At 48.6% G+C, this 15,839-nt stretch overlaps 1 protein-coding gene across 1 annotated transcript; it reads right to left on the bottom strand.

Annotated features, from left to right (window-relative positions):
- Nucleotides 1–9,631: 9,631 nt before the first annotated feature.
- KCTD2 (potassium channel tetramerization domain containing 2) lies at nucleotides 9,632–15,799 on the bottom strand. The gene is made up of 6 exons (XM_083874439.1): nucleotides 15,509–15,799; nucleotides 14,112–14,220; nucleotides 13,468–13,559; nucleotides 12,753–12,848; nucleotides 10,900–11,025; nucleotides 9,632–10,181 (listed from the first exon to the last, which is right to left on the bottom strand). The coding sequence occupies exons 1-6, from the start codon at nucleotides 15,764–15,766 to the stop codon at nucleotides 10,152–10,154; spliced, it is 711 nt and encodes a 236-aa protein (XP_083730565.1). The 5' UTR covers nucleotides 15,767–15,799; the 3' UTR covers nucleotides 9,632–10,151.
- Nucleotides 15,800–15,839: the final 40 nt, after the last annotated feature.

The following is a 15,839-nucleotide window of genomic DNA, read 5'->3' as shown; positions in this document are numbered from 1 at the left end:
GGCTTAGCAACAAGCAGCGCCGAAAAAGCTCGGGTTAACCCTTCCAAGGTATCCGGATAGGATGGACAGTATGAAGGTGGAGGTCTGGTGTGTGTTGTCCTGCTCCTGTGGGCTGGATGCTCTCAGGTAACATGCTCTCAGTGAACGTGACAGGACTGGGACAGCTGTGAAATGCAGGCAGATTTTCACACGCACGTGATCACCCCCTGTTAGCAGGGCTGGGAATGAGATTGGAGTTCACAGCAACAGGCACACCTGGGTGCCTACAGCAAACAGCGTGCTTTTGTTGGGAGCGGGTGAACAGTGCAAAGGTGCTTCTCTCTACCAGCCTGTGGCGCACCTGAGGACATGTGAGTGCCTTGGATGGACACGGGGAACAACTGCCTTTCTCTCCAACCACTCTCTGGCAGTCACTGTCTGCCTTGGTAAGCTCATCCTCTCCTCTTCGTGTCTGAACGTTGTTTCTTCTTCCAGTGATCCCCAAGACATCAGTGTTCAAACCTTGGATTTCCCTTGCTGTTGTGGAGCAGTAGTGGTAGCTGTTTATGGCAGCAAACAAGAAGGGTTCACATAGTGACTCTCCCTTCTTCTTCTGTGCCTCAGTTTCCCTCAGCTCCAATGGGGGACAAACAGCTGCTGGCTGCTCCCTGCAAGAACACAGAGCCCTTTATGCCAAGAGACATGAGGGCCTGGGGAATTTATGTAGCTCACCTCAAAAGAAAAGGTTTATATTTCACAAATTCAGGTTTATGTTATGCAAATTATATTTATAGTCTTCAGTAAGAACTTGTAGCTGGTGGCACCTCTGCAGGGAGATGAGCAGCCCATTTTTTTCTCTAGAGCCAGTGAGGAGGGAGACCCAGGCACATTGTCCAGCAGGGAAGTCAGGAGTGTGGCTGGGGGGAGGCAGAACCACTGCCCAAAGCAATGGGGCTTGGAGGGGTGTTTAGAGACTGCACAATGCCTGCAGCTTGAGAGCAGGAATGGGAATGGAGAAGAAAGTTTCTCGCACCTTCCTGCCTTTGAGCTCAGCCCTGGCATGTGCTACACACATATTTTATGAATGTGTAAAATAAGCTGCATGTACAGAAGCAAGATGTTTACTGTAAACTGAGGGGGGTGGAAAACTGCCTTTTGGGGACACTCAGTGTTTGTTGAGGGTAGGAAAGCCAAGCAGTTATCTTGGTAAATACCTTTATAAATGACTTTTTAAGTACCTTTTTGTCCTGATACCATGGCTTGCTTTGCCATCCTCTCTCATGTAGCTTATATTATATCCCAGCTGACTTCTCGAAGGTCACCCAGGGAGGTGACAGCAGAGAATCCAGATTTACCTCTGATTAAAACATCAGCCCAAGCACTATGGGCTTGTTTCTGCTGGATGGCACTTGTCAGCAGTTGGTTGCAGCCCTCAGGGGAGAGGCTGTGCCCAGGGGATGGTGGAGGTGGCTGCAAGTCCCCTGCTCTCTCCCTGTCCTTACCAGCACCTTGGTAAACCAGCCCTGTGCTCAGGAGCCTCAGCAGCAGCTTTGGGGCTTAAAAACATGGTTTAGTGGTGGCCTTGGCAGTGCTGGGTTAACTGTTGGACTCAATAATCTTAAAGGTATTTTCCAACCCAAATGGTTCTGTGATTCTTTGTGTTTGGAAACCCAAGTGCAAACACCTCAGAGCTTGCAAATCACACTTGAGAAAGACCAGTTGAATTTGTTCCAGAGAACCAGATTAGCAAATCTTCTGGCACATTGATTCTTGCAGAGGAAGTGTGGGGAGTTGTTTGGTTTTGGGTTTTGTTTTTTGTCTAAAGCAAGGGAAATGAAGTGAAATTTCAGCTATGGGATTGCAGAGTGCTTTGTGCAGGGAGCTGTTCCTGTGCCTGGTTCAGTCACAAATTAAACTCTTGTTCTGATCCATCCCTTGAACGCAGACAGACCCAACAGAAACTGAGATCTCAGAGCAGCTGAAATCAGGTTCCTGAGGCTGGGACAGGATCTGAACAACCCTGGCAAAACCCCTTCAGACCAGCTCTGCTAGTACTGAGAAAATGGTGCTGTGCCAAGGATGAAGTGCTGGTTTATCCTGAATTTTTCAAGAATTCCTATAGCATCACTCCCACATCATCTCCCTACAAAAGGGGATCAGGGTCCTGCCTCCACTAATTGGTCTTAATTAGCTTTAGCAGCCTCACCTGTGTCCTCTTCGACCCCTCCATCCTGTTTGTTCCCCAGTTGCATTTAAGTCCAGGTCCTTGCATGGATTGCTTTTTGCTCAGTTTCACCACTACTTTCTGCTCTCCTGGGTTGACTTTGGGTCTGCCTGGCTGCTCTGTGCTCGTTAATCACTGACAATGTGGGTAGAAGACCAGGTGAGAAATCTCCCTTTTGGGACCAGGCTTAATGGCCATTAGCCAGTGCTGGGAATAACAGGGCTTAGCCTGGAGATGGAAGATGAGGAGGCAGCTGGCACCAGAGCATGCACTGACAGCTCCCATTTGCCTGCAGAAATTCAGCAAGATGTGGCTTGTCCCTGCTCTTTATTCCAGTGGCTGGTGGGTGACTGCAGATGGTCTGTGGGCAATGCTGGCCCTTGCCCTCCTGACTGCCACCATCCCCCTGGTCCCCAACTGTCCCAGAGCCTGTGCTCTGTGTGCAGGGTGTGGTGCCAAGACATTCCCTGAGGCAATGGGGATATGGAGATGAGTCTGAGGAAGACATTGCATAAACTCAGACTGGAAGTGGCTTTGGAAGTGGCCCTGGCTCGTGCTGTGTGACATCCTAACCTGCCACACTGCCCAAGCCTGCCCTGGGAGTGGACAGAGAGAGGGACCAATGGTGGCATGGAGTATCTGAACAGATGGAGGTCCTTGCTAGGAGCCTGGCTGAGGTTACTGAGGATATCTGGAAGCTACTGGCACTTTTCTTTCAACAATTGCCTGCACTTGGGAACATGAGGAGGGGATGAGGTTCCTGGGAAAATGAAGCTTTTCAAGAACTGAAGTTACCTTGTAGGAAAACTCCTGCAGTGGGTGAGGATGTGGCAGAGGAAAGAGGGAACTGGGATATGATGCAGCTGTGGGTACAATTTAACCCTGCTGCTGGGCATCTCTTTCATAGATTGACATTTTGATCTTGAGCAGTGGCTGAAAGTTCCCTCTAACAAGCTTTTAATTATCATTCAGTCAGGTTTTTATTAATAGGGAATAAGGGGCTCAGTGGGAATAGGATGAAGAGAAGTGTTTCCTTTTGGCTGACTGCTGGATACATGGAGCAGGTGGAGGAGGTTGTGGGGGGTTGAAGGTGTTCAGCCAGAAATTTTGGAGCATGGTTTTTAGGAAGCCAGCTGGTTTTTGGGCTCCAGCTATTCAGCTTTGGCTCTTTGGCTCTCAGCAGATGCTCTGCCATCCCAGCCAGGCCCTGCTCAGATCTCCTGTCCAAGGAAGATGTCCTGCGCTGAGGAAGATAGAGATGATGCTTAGAGGTCACAACAGGGTAGGAGAGAAGATGCAGCAACTCAGTGCTGACACTGAGGCTCCTCCTGCCCATACCCAGAGAGATCACAATGTTCAGTTTTGTGATACCTGGAAAAGGAAAGGCAGGAAATCTTTACCCCAGTGGGAAGTGCAGGTCTCTGTGTGTCTTATGGTCATATTGTTAGGGGGGGAGAGTATGGAAACAGCAAAATGTGGCCTTGAGCCTTTGTTTCATGGGCAAATCCCCTTTGGTTTGGCAAATATGACCCTTTCCTTCTTACTTTTTACATGTTTCTTTGTATTAAAATTTTAGATAAAAACAGACTGGAATATTATGTTGAGGATGACCATTTATTAGGTGTTTTCTATCCCTTTAGTGTCTAATCTACCTGTTTTTCTAAGGCATCTTGAACTCAGTGCCCAGGTTAAAGGCCTGTCTCCTTGCTTGGTTGCCCAAACGGTTTTCCTCATTTTTAGACACTGTCATTTGAATTCATCAGGATCACTGGTGCATGTTTTCCTGGCTGTGGTAAAGGACCTGCTGCCCAGATGGCCCTGAGCTCAGGGATATCCTTGGTGGCACAGAGACCAGTGCAGTTCTCAGCTCACTGATGAAACTTGAGGACTCTGTGCACTTCAGACTCCTGATGGACTTGGGTCAGACTCTCATCTGCTGAATTCGGGGAAACACCTGGGAGAGATGGAGGCCCTCAATAGGAAATATTACCGGAAGGTCAAATATCTTTTGAGATAAGCCTTTGCTCATCTGTTACACCACAATCTGAAGGTAATTACTAGGGCATTGCAACACTCTTTACTGTGGTTTGGAGTAACCAACGTGTTTCTCCAGCATAGAAAGCAAGAGGGTATGTGGCAGTTATTTACCCATGTGAAAGTTGTAAACTTTTAATAACTGCCTCAAAACTAGATCTAGGTGGAAGGGCATGGCCAAGGTCCTGGTTTCCCAAACAAGTTAGTAAGCTGAGTTGAAAATACCTCTGTAGACAGATCTGACTTGATTACTTTGTTCCGGGTGAGGGTGGGCGGGTAAGTGACGAATTGACCTTCGTCTGTGTGTGAGAGCCTGAGGCAAAGCAGAAAAGCGTGTGGAGAGGTTGTGCAAGATGCAGGTATGGCTGTGGCAGGACCTCTGCACTGTTGCATTTCAACCTCCCACGTGTGCACAGGGGAAATACAGCCTCAGTTTCCACTGCATTTTGCTGGAGCACCAGGCCAAGCAGTTGGATGCTGATAGGTGCCTGACACTAAAACCCTTTCCTATCTTTAATGTCAATTACTATTTCCTCTTTGTCCACAGACACGAGCAGGCAGGCCAGAAAAGCAAATTAATTAATTGTGTTCCAGGCAAAACTATCAGGGCCAAGGTGAGCCGCCAGCTGGGGTGACTAATGGGAGTGTTGTGGGAAGGTGAGCAGCAGCCCCAGGGAACCTGGTGGGCCCTGGACACAGCCTGGGGGACAAGAGGGAGCCTGAGCCTCTCTTTCCAGAGGAGGATGTGAAATTGTTCCTTTTATGTGCTTTCCAATGAAGAAAAGTCTGATGAGGGGGTTTTCAAGTCTCTCTGCCACAGCTTAGTGCATGCACTACCTACTGACTTTGGCTATCAGAAAATCTGTGGTGTGTCATCACTCATCTTTCCCCAAGCACCTGGCAAAGCTGCCTTGAGAATTTTTTTCCCCTGAGTTGTGTCTGGGGCTAGGAGGGATCAATCCTGTTGTGGGCAGCTATGAAATCCCTTGGGTGTTTTTGTGGCACTGTTCACCTCCTGCCTTGCCCCATGGACAGAGCCCCTGACTCACAGGAGCTGCTTGTCCCTGGGGATGTGCCTTCACTGGGTAACCCACATCTTCTTGGGCCAACAGAGTCTGGAGGCAGCCTGGGGTGCTCTGATCAACCCAGACAAGAGTCAGGGCTGTAACCCTCTGCTGAGGCCAGTTCTGCTGCATCCACCCTTTTCCTTCTGCTGCTGCAGCAGGTCTAGAGCAGCCTGGGTTTGGCAACACGGAGAGCAGAGCTTTGTGCTCTTGGCAGCAGCAGGACTGGCACATTAAGAGCTGATGTACAGGGTTGATTTTTATTTTGGGTAAGTTAGCACACGCTGCCAATCCTGCATGAGCTCTCATTGCTTGGAAATGCTGAGGCATCACCTGTTTCCTGCAGCAAGTAAAGAAATTAAGTTTTAAAGGACTTAATGGGTTTCACATCCTTGGATGGGACAGTGAGGGATGGTACAAAGACCTGGCAGCTCCAGCTTGTGGTTTCTGTAGGAACCTGTGAGTGATGTTTGTGTCTCCTGCAAGGTGAAATGGCATTGTGTTAGAGGCACCTGCCTGGCAGACTTGGAGCTGGTTAAAGGTCCTGCACAAAGGCTTTTCCAGCTTATGCAGCCTTACAGGACAGCCCTAAGGTGGGGTAGCAGGGAGGTTATGGCATTATGTAAATGCTGCCTCTAACCTGAATTTCTGCTGATAAGCCTCCCCGGTGAACAAATACATGTGTGGTGTCAGCAGTGCCAGCCCTGCAATTAGAGAAATGGGTCAAGAGGTTTGAAAATACTGTCTTAAATCAACTGAGGCTGTGTGTGTGGTGACTTGGCTCAGCCATGGTTTCTGGTGAGCTCCCTGCGTGGGGAGAGTCTCATCCTCTTCCACTGTGCTGGTGTTAAAACCTGGTTTGGGGATGTGTCAGCCCATCCCTACTCTGTGGCTTTGAGCTCCTGTGGCAGTGAGAATGGAGATGGGCAGCCTTCAGAGTACCCACAGGAGGCAACAGTCACTTGTAATCAAGAGCAGGATTAATTCAATCCAAGACTTCCCATTCTTCACTTGTGTCCTTGCTCTTCCTTTTCACTGTGTTGGGCTGAATTGCCAATGTCATCCAACTTCCAGTCAGACCCTTCCTCCATGTGGTCCAGTGTCGAGTAGGGGTTTAGTAAATTCCAGTGGAAAAATAAAATCCTCTTCCTGTTTTAGCAACTCACATTTAGTCATTTAGTGGTTGTATTAATGCTCTACTTGCTTGTGGTTACCAGTGGAAATTGTTAGGATAAATGTGGAATTTGAGATTATTTTATAGATGAAAACATCAGAAACAAGCTTCAGTTGTACCTTTATCCCTGAAAGGAGCCTAGGAAGACTCCAGAATCTTATTAGATTCTCCTTTTGGCAAATGATAGAAGTGAACTGAAGCCAGGAGCAAGTGTCAAATCTGCACATTTCTTCCCCCATAATGCAGTATCTGTGTCGTGCAGGCAAAGCAGCAGGCTGCAGACTGTTCTTCAAGCTTTTCAAACCCATTCCAGAATCTTTATTTAAAAAAAAATAAAATCACAGCATCTCAACTGTTATTCAAACACATTTAATAAACAAAGAGAAACAGTAGCAAAGGGCACTGACACTGACAAACTGTACAAAACCTCCGGGTAGAAGCCCCCGGCCCGGCTGCTCCGGCCCCTGCCCCGCAGCCAACCAGGCCCCCTTTGCCTCAGCCCACTCAGTCACCCCTGAGAAAAATCAGTTTTTAAAAATGTGCAGAAACAAAGACACTTCAAGAGGTTATTTCCAGTCTTGCCATAATGGAACAATTTAGGCCACTGGGAGAGTTTTTAAAAAAACCAAAGTGTCGTACGCTCCATTCCCAGGATTAATGCTTTAAAGTGAACCTTCCCAAGAGGCAGAAGCACTCTGGGACAGCCAGTAGATCCACCCCTGCTCTCCTACTCTACTCACCACAACATGCTACACTTTTTTAGAGTGAATGGGACAAATTTCATCCTAATTCAGCACTAATTTTGCTATAGTTGTGACTGAGTGAAAGGCAATGGAAGGAAAAGCCCTGTTTGAGCACAGAAGGGATGCAAGTGATGCATAATGCTGAGACCAGCCCTGTCTCAGGGTAAAGGTGACCTAGCACAGTCAGGGAAGGAGAAATCCTTCACTGGGAATGTACCTGCTCTGGATGGACTTCATGTCTGGTCCTAAATATCACCCAAAACCTTGAGCATCCAGTACCAATGATTGGTTTTCTGCCATAAACTTGTTCTGCTGAACTTCAAATGACCCTGCAATGGCACCCCAAGAATCCATGGTCCCCTGGCACCTCATCACTGCCAAAAGCAGCACGAAAGGGAAAACCAAGATGCAACTCTGATCTTCCTTGTGCTCATCAGTTAAGCAGCTGTGCCATTCACCTGCTAATGGTCACTTTTAGGCTCCCTGTGGCTCAGAGAGGAGAGTGATGGCATCACTGCCTCAGGCAACCCTCCAGTGGGCTCCACCTCATGTGGCATTTTCGGTGACACAAAAAAGCCAGGGAAGTGTTTGCTATTCATATCTACTTGAGCTGTACTGCACAGAAAGTCTCCCTCTGCAGCCAGTGTTGCTTTGAGCTCCATGGCCTAACAAAGTGTTCAGCTGGCATCAATGTGACAAACACAGCCTGACCAGTTCCTGTTGCCTTTAGTTTGGTATTTCTTGACCAGTTCCCAAAAACTCCCTCCTCTGAGGAAGGGGAATAAGACAAATGAGAATGTTAAAGGGCTTTTCAGGCTGCATACATGTGCTTCTTGATTTCCTAGCTGTGAGCACAGACAGTGGCTGAGGCTACAGGATACGGACAGAGGAGGGAGATCTGTACACATCACAGTGTTGTTCAGGCCCAGCCAAGGTGTGCAGTCTGATCACACCAACACCAGCTCACCACCACGTTCTCAACAGGGCAGATGGTGGGAAGCAGAGCTGAGTTCTCAGTGTGATGGAAAGCCAGCTGTGATTTAACAGCCTGTCACTGACACAACGTGAATTCAAAGACATTTGGCACAGTCTGTTCTTACCAGGACTAATCTAGCACAGACAATTGACCAGTCTGTCTTGAGAATGAGGCAAAGGCTCAACTGGAGGTGCACTGGCAAAGCAGGATGGAGGACAGGCAGGAGGATGTGCAGAAGGACTGGAGAGAGGCAGAGCACAGCAGTGCCACTCGGTGTCTTTGCTGCACATCTTGGTTGCTGAACTCTTGGTAGGACCCTCTCAGCAACAAGTGGTTAAGATGGAAAACCTGCCTAATTCTGTGTCAAAACTTTCAGGAGAACATGGGTAGCTGAAGCCCTCCAGAAAGGAGCCCAACCCCTCAGTCCAGGTGAGGAATTTTCTGGTAGCTTATTGAGAAACATCTGCTCTGAGCTTGTCAATGTCTGAATTCCAGCATCTCTGAAGCTTTGCTGTAATGTCAGTTTGGGACTTGACTGAAAATGACCCAAGTGCTGGGACACTTGGGCTGCAAAGAACAAAGCCAGGATGAAAGGGGAAAAACATGCAGCAAATTCCTATGAAATTCCATTTACCAGACTAGGAGGGACATGCCCTTGGATAGGGGTGGCACAGAATAACAGAGGGGAACCTGTGACTGCAGTTTGGCTAAGATTAGAATTCAAGAGAGGCACAAACAAACGTTTTGCACATCCATCCAAGGCATTCCAAAAAAAAGAAGAAAAAAAAAAAAAAAAAGAAGGAAAGAAAAGTCACAAAAGTTGACACATCACTTTGGACAAGAAACATTACAATAGTTTGGCAACTTTTCACCAACCCCCCCCCCCCCCTCCGTGATGTCCCTCTGTAATTTGAGGTGATCTCTTAAAGGTGGGGACATGAGAGGGCTGCAGGTAAATCACTGCATGTAAATAAGGGATCTCTTCCCCACAGGATCTCATGGAGTCAGACAAACCTACCTGCTTGGTACAGTACAAAAGAAATTCTGCCTGAAGCCCTCCCTGGTGAGAGGGAAGGAGACAGAGCCCACACAGCTGGAGACAAACAAGGCAAAGCTGAACTTGGCAGCAGCAAGTCCCTAAACCTTGTGACCTTGCACCAGGCTAAGATATGGCCATGGCAGGGTAGATGGAGGGGAAGATGTCACCACTCTTCCTCTGTGGAGAAGTGTAAAGGACAGGACTATCACTCTATCACTATTTTGGGTGAACACAGGCCTCTTTGTTTATGCATGCAAAGTAATGGGCTTTGGAAAATACCAGGAGCCCGTGTGTAATAGTGTTACCAGTAAGACCTGTGTCAGATGGACACACAACTCCCCTCAGATCTAAACTCAGCTCTTAGGCATTGAACAAGGAACAAATACAAAGCAAGGATGGAAAAGTTTGTGTGGGTTTTTTAGGAATGGTTGTTTTGTTCCTCCTTTTAAAGCCCTGTTCTTCAGATTTGGGGGAGAAGGGGGGAGCACCGCAAGGTCCCTGCACTTTTCTGGTGGCAGACCTGGGTGCAAGAAATGGCACAGCACAAATGTGGACCTTCCCCCCCACAGCAGCCTGTGGAAGGTGGGACTGATTACAAGGGCCTGAGGACCTGAGCAACCTCCACAAAGGCTCCGACTGGGAATCCGGCCCAGCCATTGTCGGAAGAATTCAATACAGCGCTGGCCAAGAAAATAAAACAAACACTTGTGGAAAGGACTATCCAACTGGAAGAGTCTTTTCCTTCCTCGGTTTCCAGGGTAAGAGAGAAGCCTTTGGTTATGACCAGAATTATTTGCCATTGGCAGGACAGGCTTGGCTTTGCTTTGCATTAGCTTGGTTACTGTACAAGGGCTGGGCTGCTCTGCCCAGCTGGACTGCCCTGTGACATCTGGGAGTTTAATGGAGTGGACACTTGAGTTACATCCGGGATCCTCGCTCCTGAAGAATCTGAAACAGAGGAGACCTTCTGTAAAAACCTCAGACAAGTTTAAATGCAAAAGTTCCTGTTCAGAGTCTTTGTGGTTTTTTTGCAGAGAAAGGAAACAGGGACTAATGTGAGGGCAGCTTGTTTACACCACCACAACAACTGACAGGCTGGTTAAGGGTGAGGAGCCCCTTCTGTAGAAATCCTGCTCAGGGCCTGCCAGGAGGTAAAGATGTTGCCTTTTGTTTCTATTCTGGGGAGAAAAAAAAAAAAAAAAAAAAAAAAAGTGGATTCATAGAATGGTTTGATTTGGAAGGGACCTTAAAGCTTATCTTGTTTGACTCCTGCCACGGGCAAGGACACCTTCCACTAGACCAGGCTGCTCAGAGCCCCATCCAATCTGGCCTTGAACACTCCCAGGGATGGGGAGGATTGAAAGAGAACAAAGATCTTGTTTCTCCCTGCAACATCCTTCAACCACAAAACTTGACTAACCTCAAAGGTCCCTGTTACTCTGTTCTCCCCCTTCAGGTTACTCTATCCTTCAGTATTTTGCTCTTAATTTGGAGTGCACAAAGAACCTTAGCTCTTGTCCTACAGTAAATCATGAAATCTTCCAAGAGGGGATGATAGAGAAGTCAGTGGGAAAGCTGACCCACAGAACTACTGCTGCAGCTTGGTGCAGGAAAGGCTTTTCTTTCTAGGGGAATTCAAACTGATACATCTGAGCAAGTGCCTTACCTTGGCCTTCTCACTTGGCTCCTTGACAATGCCATTGGTAGAGTTGTTGAGCTCCCTGGACACGACACAGAGGAATTCTGCCTGGTCTTCATTCCCATAGTTATAGGAAGATCCAATGCTGATCAGCTGTGCAACAGGAGACAGCCAAGGTAACTATCAACGAGTCTTGATTTAATTCCTACAGCTGCTGTGAGACAGGACTGTGGCAGGAGATCTGTCGTGGCCCCTGCAGCCTCCTGTGTGTGTGTAAGGCAGGGACACATCAGAGCTCCACAGCCCTCTAGTGGCACCTGGAGCCCCGGGAAGGAATTCCAGCTGGAAACTAAGGCTGAACACACCATTAGAACACAGCCCAGTTTCTGAGGGTGGAAAAAGGGAAAACAGATTGTGCAATATATAATATCCAGTTCACTCAGACGTGGGCAGGCATTGCAAATTGCCTGGTCCTTGCTGAACTCAGCTCTTAACCTGCCTTGTGACTGATGTGGAAATGGGAATTCTTTACCCCAGGCAGATGTTGGATTAACTGGGGACATGTGGCAAACAGACACCATCCTTTATGTGGATGCTGCCAAGATGGAATCTGGTGTCTGTGTAAACGGGATTATATTCTATTACTGTTGTGCTGAGGGGGTCTGGACTCAATCCAAGAAATCCCATCTGTCCCATTCATCATTATGACATTAAAAGGACATCCTGGAGTGCAGAGCTAATTTGTCATTTACAACTCAGTTCTGCTTTCCAGAAAATAAATCCAAGTCATCTGAAGAGAGCACTGTGACTCTTTATCAACAGTGGGTATCCAAGAAACTTTAATGGGCAGTGCACCTTCACATGCATGTCCTAACAAATTTTAGAAGAGCCAGCTCCATATTTATAGATTATAGATTTGAAAACTAAGACTGGCAAAGATCTGAAGGTGCAGGTTCCCATGAAAGGCACTCCCTGTAGCCTTAAGGTTCTGGGGGAAAAGGTATGGATGTGTGAAAGGCAGATTCTATTAATCTATTGCTGCTGGACAGCAAAACCTGGGTGCTGGAGAACTGCATTTCCATGGAGCAGTGAGTGGTTCTTGGTCACAAGATTCCACTATTTCCTCACAGGGGCAGGTTTTTGGCTGCCTTTCCACTCTGAGATAGTTTTCAGGCATTACAGAACAGATCCATATGAACAACTGATGGAAAGTGCTGTTCCCAATGCTCTGCTTCACTTCATGTCAGCACATTTCCCACATCCACTTGTACTGAGGCTGGGCTGAATGGGAGGACACTGCTGTAATCCACAGAGCCTATTCTGTAGTTTCTTAATATAACACACAGGCCAGTTGGCTCCAGTTCTCCCTCATCAGAAATAAGAGAACTGTGTTTGATTCCAGAAACCAGACCTGGAACTAATGCCATATGTAACTGCAGTGACACCCAGCCCTGGAATCAGCTGCATTGCAAAGACATCTGCAGGAAGTTCTCATGTCACTCAGTGCCTCTTTAGCAAATGCAGCAGTCATGGCTTTGAGGTTCCAAGAAAGGTCTGCTCTGGGTTTTTGTGGCTCTGGTAATTTTCCTGGACAGAACTGTTATACTGTGGCCTGGTGTATGTGATGGAATGCAGGAGAAGGGAAGAACTGCTCTGGGATTTGACAAGGAGACAAGAAGTCCTGACAGAAAATGAAATATCTCTGGCAGCTTGAATGACTTCTGTTCTCCCCTGTCAGTAACTGGACACAAGTGGATTGCTGCTCAGGTCAGGCTGCTTATTCAGAAGAGCAGAGCAGTGTGAAGTGCAACTCAACAGGCAACTCTGCTTATTCCATATCTAATGTTCAAAGGAATTCTGCCATTTTTTAATAATTGTACCTGCTCAAATTTCCATCCGTCGGACATGGTGGACACCATCTGTGTGAGCTCCTCCTCTTGGCACTGCAGCACTCTGTACACGTGTTTCACAGGTCCCTGGAGCACAGACAACAATTGCTGTAGTTTAATCATTGCTTCACTAGTATCACTCTAGAAAATTAATAAGGCACTCCTGCTCTTGTCTTAGGAAGGCTTTTTTATTCCACTGATTCCAAAAGAGAACCATATGCCTGGCACTCTTCTCTTAAAAGCTTTCTAGATGTCTAAGCTACAGTGAAAGCAAAACTTCTTCAGCTTTCACAGCCATTTGCTGCTTTTTGAAAACGTTTCTGAAATTTGATCTCCTGGGTGTGCTGAAATCAGCTGAGCATCAACGGGAAAAATGTCATGGAGAGACAAAGGGAAGAAATGGTTTAGAGAAGGAAGAGTTTGAGCTGTTCCTTACCACAGCAGTATGTTTTGCTTTATAACCACCCATTTCTGCTCTTGGCCCCTCTCCTGTAAGTGTCCCTTGCCTTCCTTACAGTGCTGAGATGACTCAGTGTCTGTGCTTGATAAAGCCACACTGGAGACTCTTTCCCAGCCATGCCCTGCCATCCCCCTAACAGCATTGATTCCCCTGTAACTGCTGAACCAAAGTAGGGCTGCTGCAAGGGCTGCAGCCATGCTTGTCCTGCTGTGGCCCTGCAGTGTCTGTGCCCCAGAGGTGCATTACCTGGGAGGTTCTGTTCTCGTTGTCCCGTATCCGCTCCTTCACCAGCCGCACCAGGGACGCGATGTTGTAAAACTCGGCCTCCTCCAGCACCCCTGAAAGCACAAATTCTCTTACTCTGCACAGGCTACAATGAAGAGGATTCAACACAAGGGTGCAACACCTGCTCCTGACTCCAAATCTAGCCCAAATGTCAGAATCCCAAATGTGACACCCACCTCCTGCTCCCAGGTTAGGAGGAAATGCCTGACTAGCTGCCACCTGCTTTTGTGACTGAAGAGGATCTTTAAGAAAGATTATTCCCCTGTCCCTGGGATTATCAGAAACCTCATGGTACAATGTCTGTTTCTTCACCCAGCCCCATCAAGGGAAGCCCTCAGAGCTGCCTGTTTGGGGAGAACCATGGTCTGTGAGGGGCACATGGGCTGTAATAGACCTTGTGCTCAGCAGAGCAGTGTGGGGTGTGCTGTGAGCTGCAGCCTTTGCTTTTGGGAAGACACAGAATCTGATGACTTAACCCCCTCTAATGAGCAATTAACAGCACTAAGAGCACTCCTGGGGAACTTGCTCACTCCCTCACAGCAGTCTTTGGTTTCCAGGATGTGCTATCACTGCCCTTCCAGCCTTGCCTGGTATTTCTCTCTCACCTTCCTCTGCGAGCTCCTTGTTTATGATGAGCTTCCCGTGCCGGAGGTAGTTCAGAATGGGGCCAAAGTAGGTGGGGTCTCTGTCAATGAGATAAGCCCCTGTCTCATCCTGGGAACAAAACAGGGACAGCTCAGTGGCACCAGAAAAAAAATTCAGTCTAACACAATAAATTGAACAGTTTCTCACTGAGAACTCTTTGTATTCATTTGCCTGTGGGAGGTTACAAATGATGCTACATTTAAACCATTTTTCCTTTTTCAGTATCTGATCTAGAAACGTTGCAGTTCAGTAATTCTGGCAGATGCCATGCAGGAAGCACTTGTACACACAGTTTATGGACCTGGACAAAAAAGGTGGGCTTAGGAGGGTTTTTTTCACTGCAGTAAGAACCAAAACCTGGCAGTTGTGTTCTGGCCAAGCCTCTTCTCCAGACTAGTTTAACCAGGAGTCTCTGGAGGAAAATGGGATCTCCAGTTCCAGCTAAGGGCACCTGACAAAACAGTTCATTTTTTCCCCCTTTCCACTACTGCAAACACACATTGCAATGTTCCAGCCAGGTGTCCAGCAATACAACTGCTGTTGGCATTAAATAACCAACAACTGGCAGCCAAAAGCATCTGTGGAACTGCTCTGAAGCGCTGACAAACCCTCTGCAGAACTCTCACATCCCTCTCTTAATGACTTTAAAGCTTTGTTTCTCCTGCCCATCTACTCTAAAGCAACAAGAAACTGCAAACCCACTCTGAAATCTCTCCTCTCCTCACTGATGCTGCTGCCTGATACTTCAATCACAACCAGGATTTATCTGGTTATTAAACTCTGAATGGAGCAGCAACAGACTCCACTAATTCTGGCTGAGCCACTCACAACACATTTACACCACCCTGGGCAGCTGATCCTATGAAAACCTGCAAGGGCAAGAATAATTGTTTGCAAAATCCTTACAATAAACTGCAGTGGCTTCAAAACTGCCCAACCACGCAAGGAATGTACACCACGATCTTTTATGAGAGTGAAGTAAAATATATGAAAAATAACCAAAACAACAACAAACGTGCTCAGGGTGAGAAATTGTTACGTTCTTGTTTTTAGGAGTTTCCTTCCCTGCTGTAATTGCTGTGGGAAGGTGGGATGGGGGATCAGAACCGGAACCATCCGGATGTCACAGGCACGGGGGCAGAACCGAGCCCCGTCCCCAGGGATGTCCCCACCTCCCTGCCCGCGGGACAAGCCGATGATGTGTCAGTGAGGTACCCCAGGAGATGGGCACAGCCCGGGCCGCACGGGAGGCTCGGGGACAGTCGCGGGTGTTCCGCCCGTGGGACGAGTCCGGCCCCGGTGACCAGGAGGGGCTGTCCCGGTGCGTACGGGGGCTCCCGGCTCCGCGCGGCCTCACCTTGTCGGAGCCGAGCTCGGGCCCGTCCTGGCAGCACAGGCGGCACAGGAAAGACTTGGGCTCCCGGCACAGCGTCTGGCGGGTGCTCACGAAGTACGTGCCGCCCACGTTCAGCCGCACCCACTTGGAGGCGGCGGCGGGCGGGGACGGCGCCCCGGCGGACCCCGCCGCCGCTCCGGCCGCGCGGGGGCTGGGCGGCCCCGGAGCTCCCCCGGGGCCCGGGCTGGGCGTGCGGCCCCTCGGCGGCCCCTCGGCCATAGCGGAGCCTCAGCGCCCGCCCGCCGCCATCGCCGCCCGCGCCGCTTCCGCCCCGCGCCGCTTCCGGGCGTGA

The sequence above is a fragment of the Zosterops lateralis genome, assembly GCF_965231275.1.
Source record: "Zosterops lateralis genome assembly, chromosome: 18".
Taxonomy (NCBI): domain Eukaryota; kingdom Metazoa; phylum Chordata; class Aves; order Passeriformes; family Zosteropidae; genus Zosterops; species Zosterops lateralis.
This window is presented reverse-complemented; position numbering and strand designations above follow the sequence as displayed.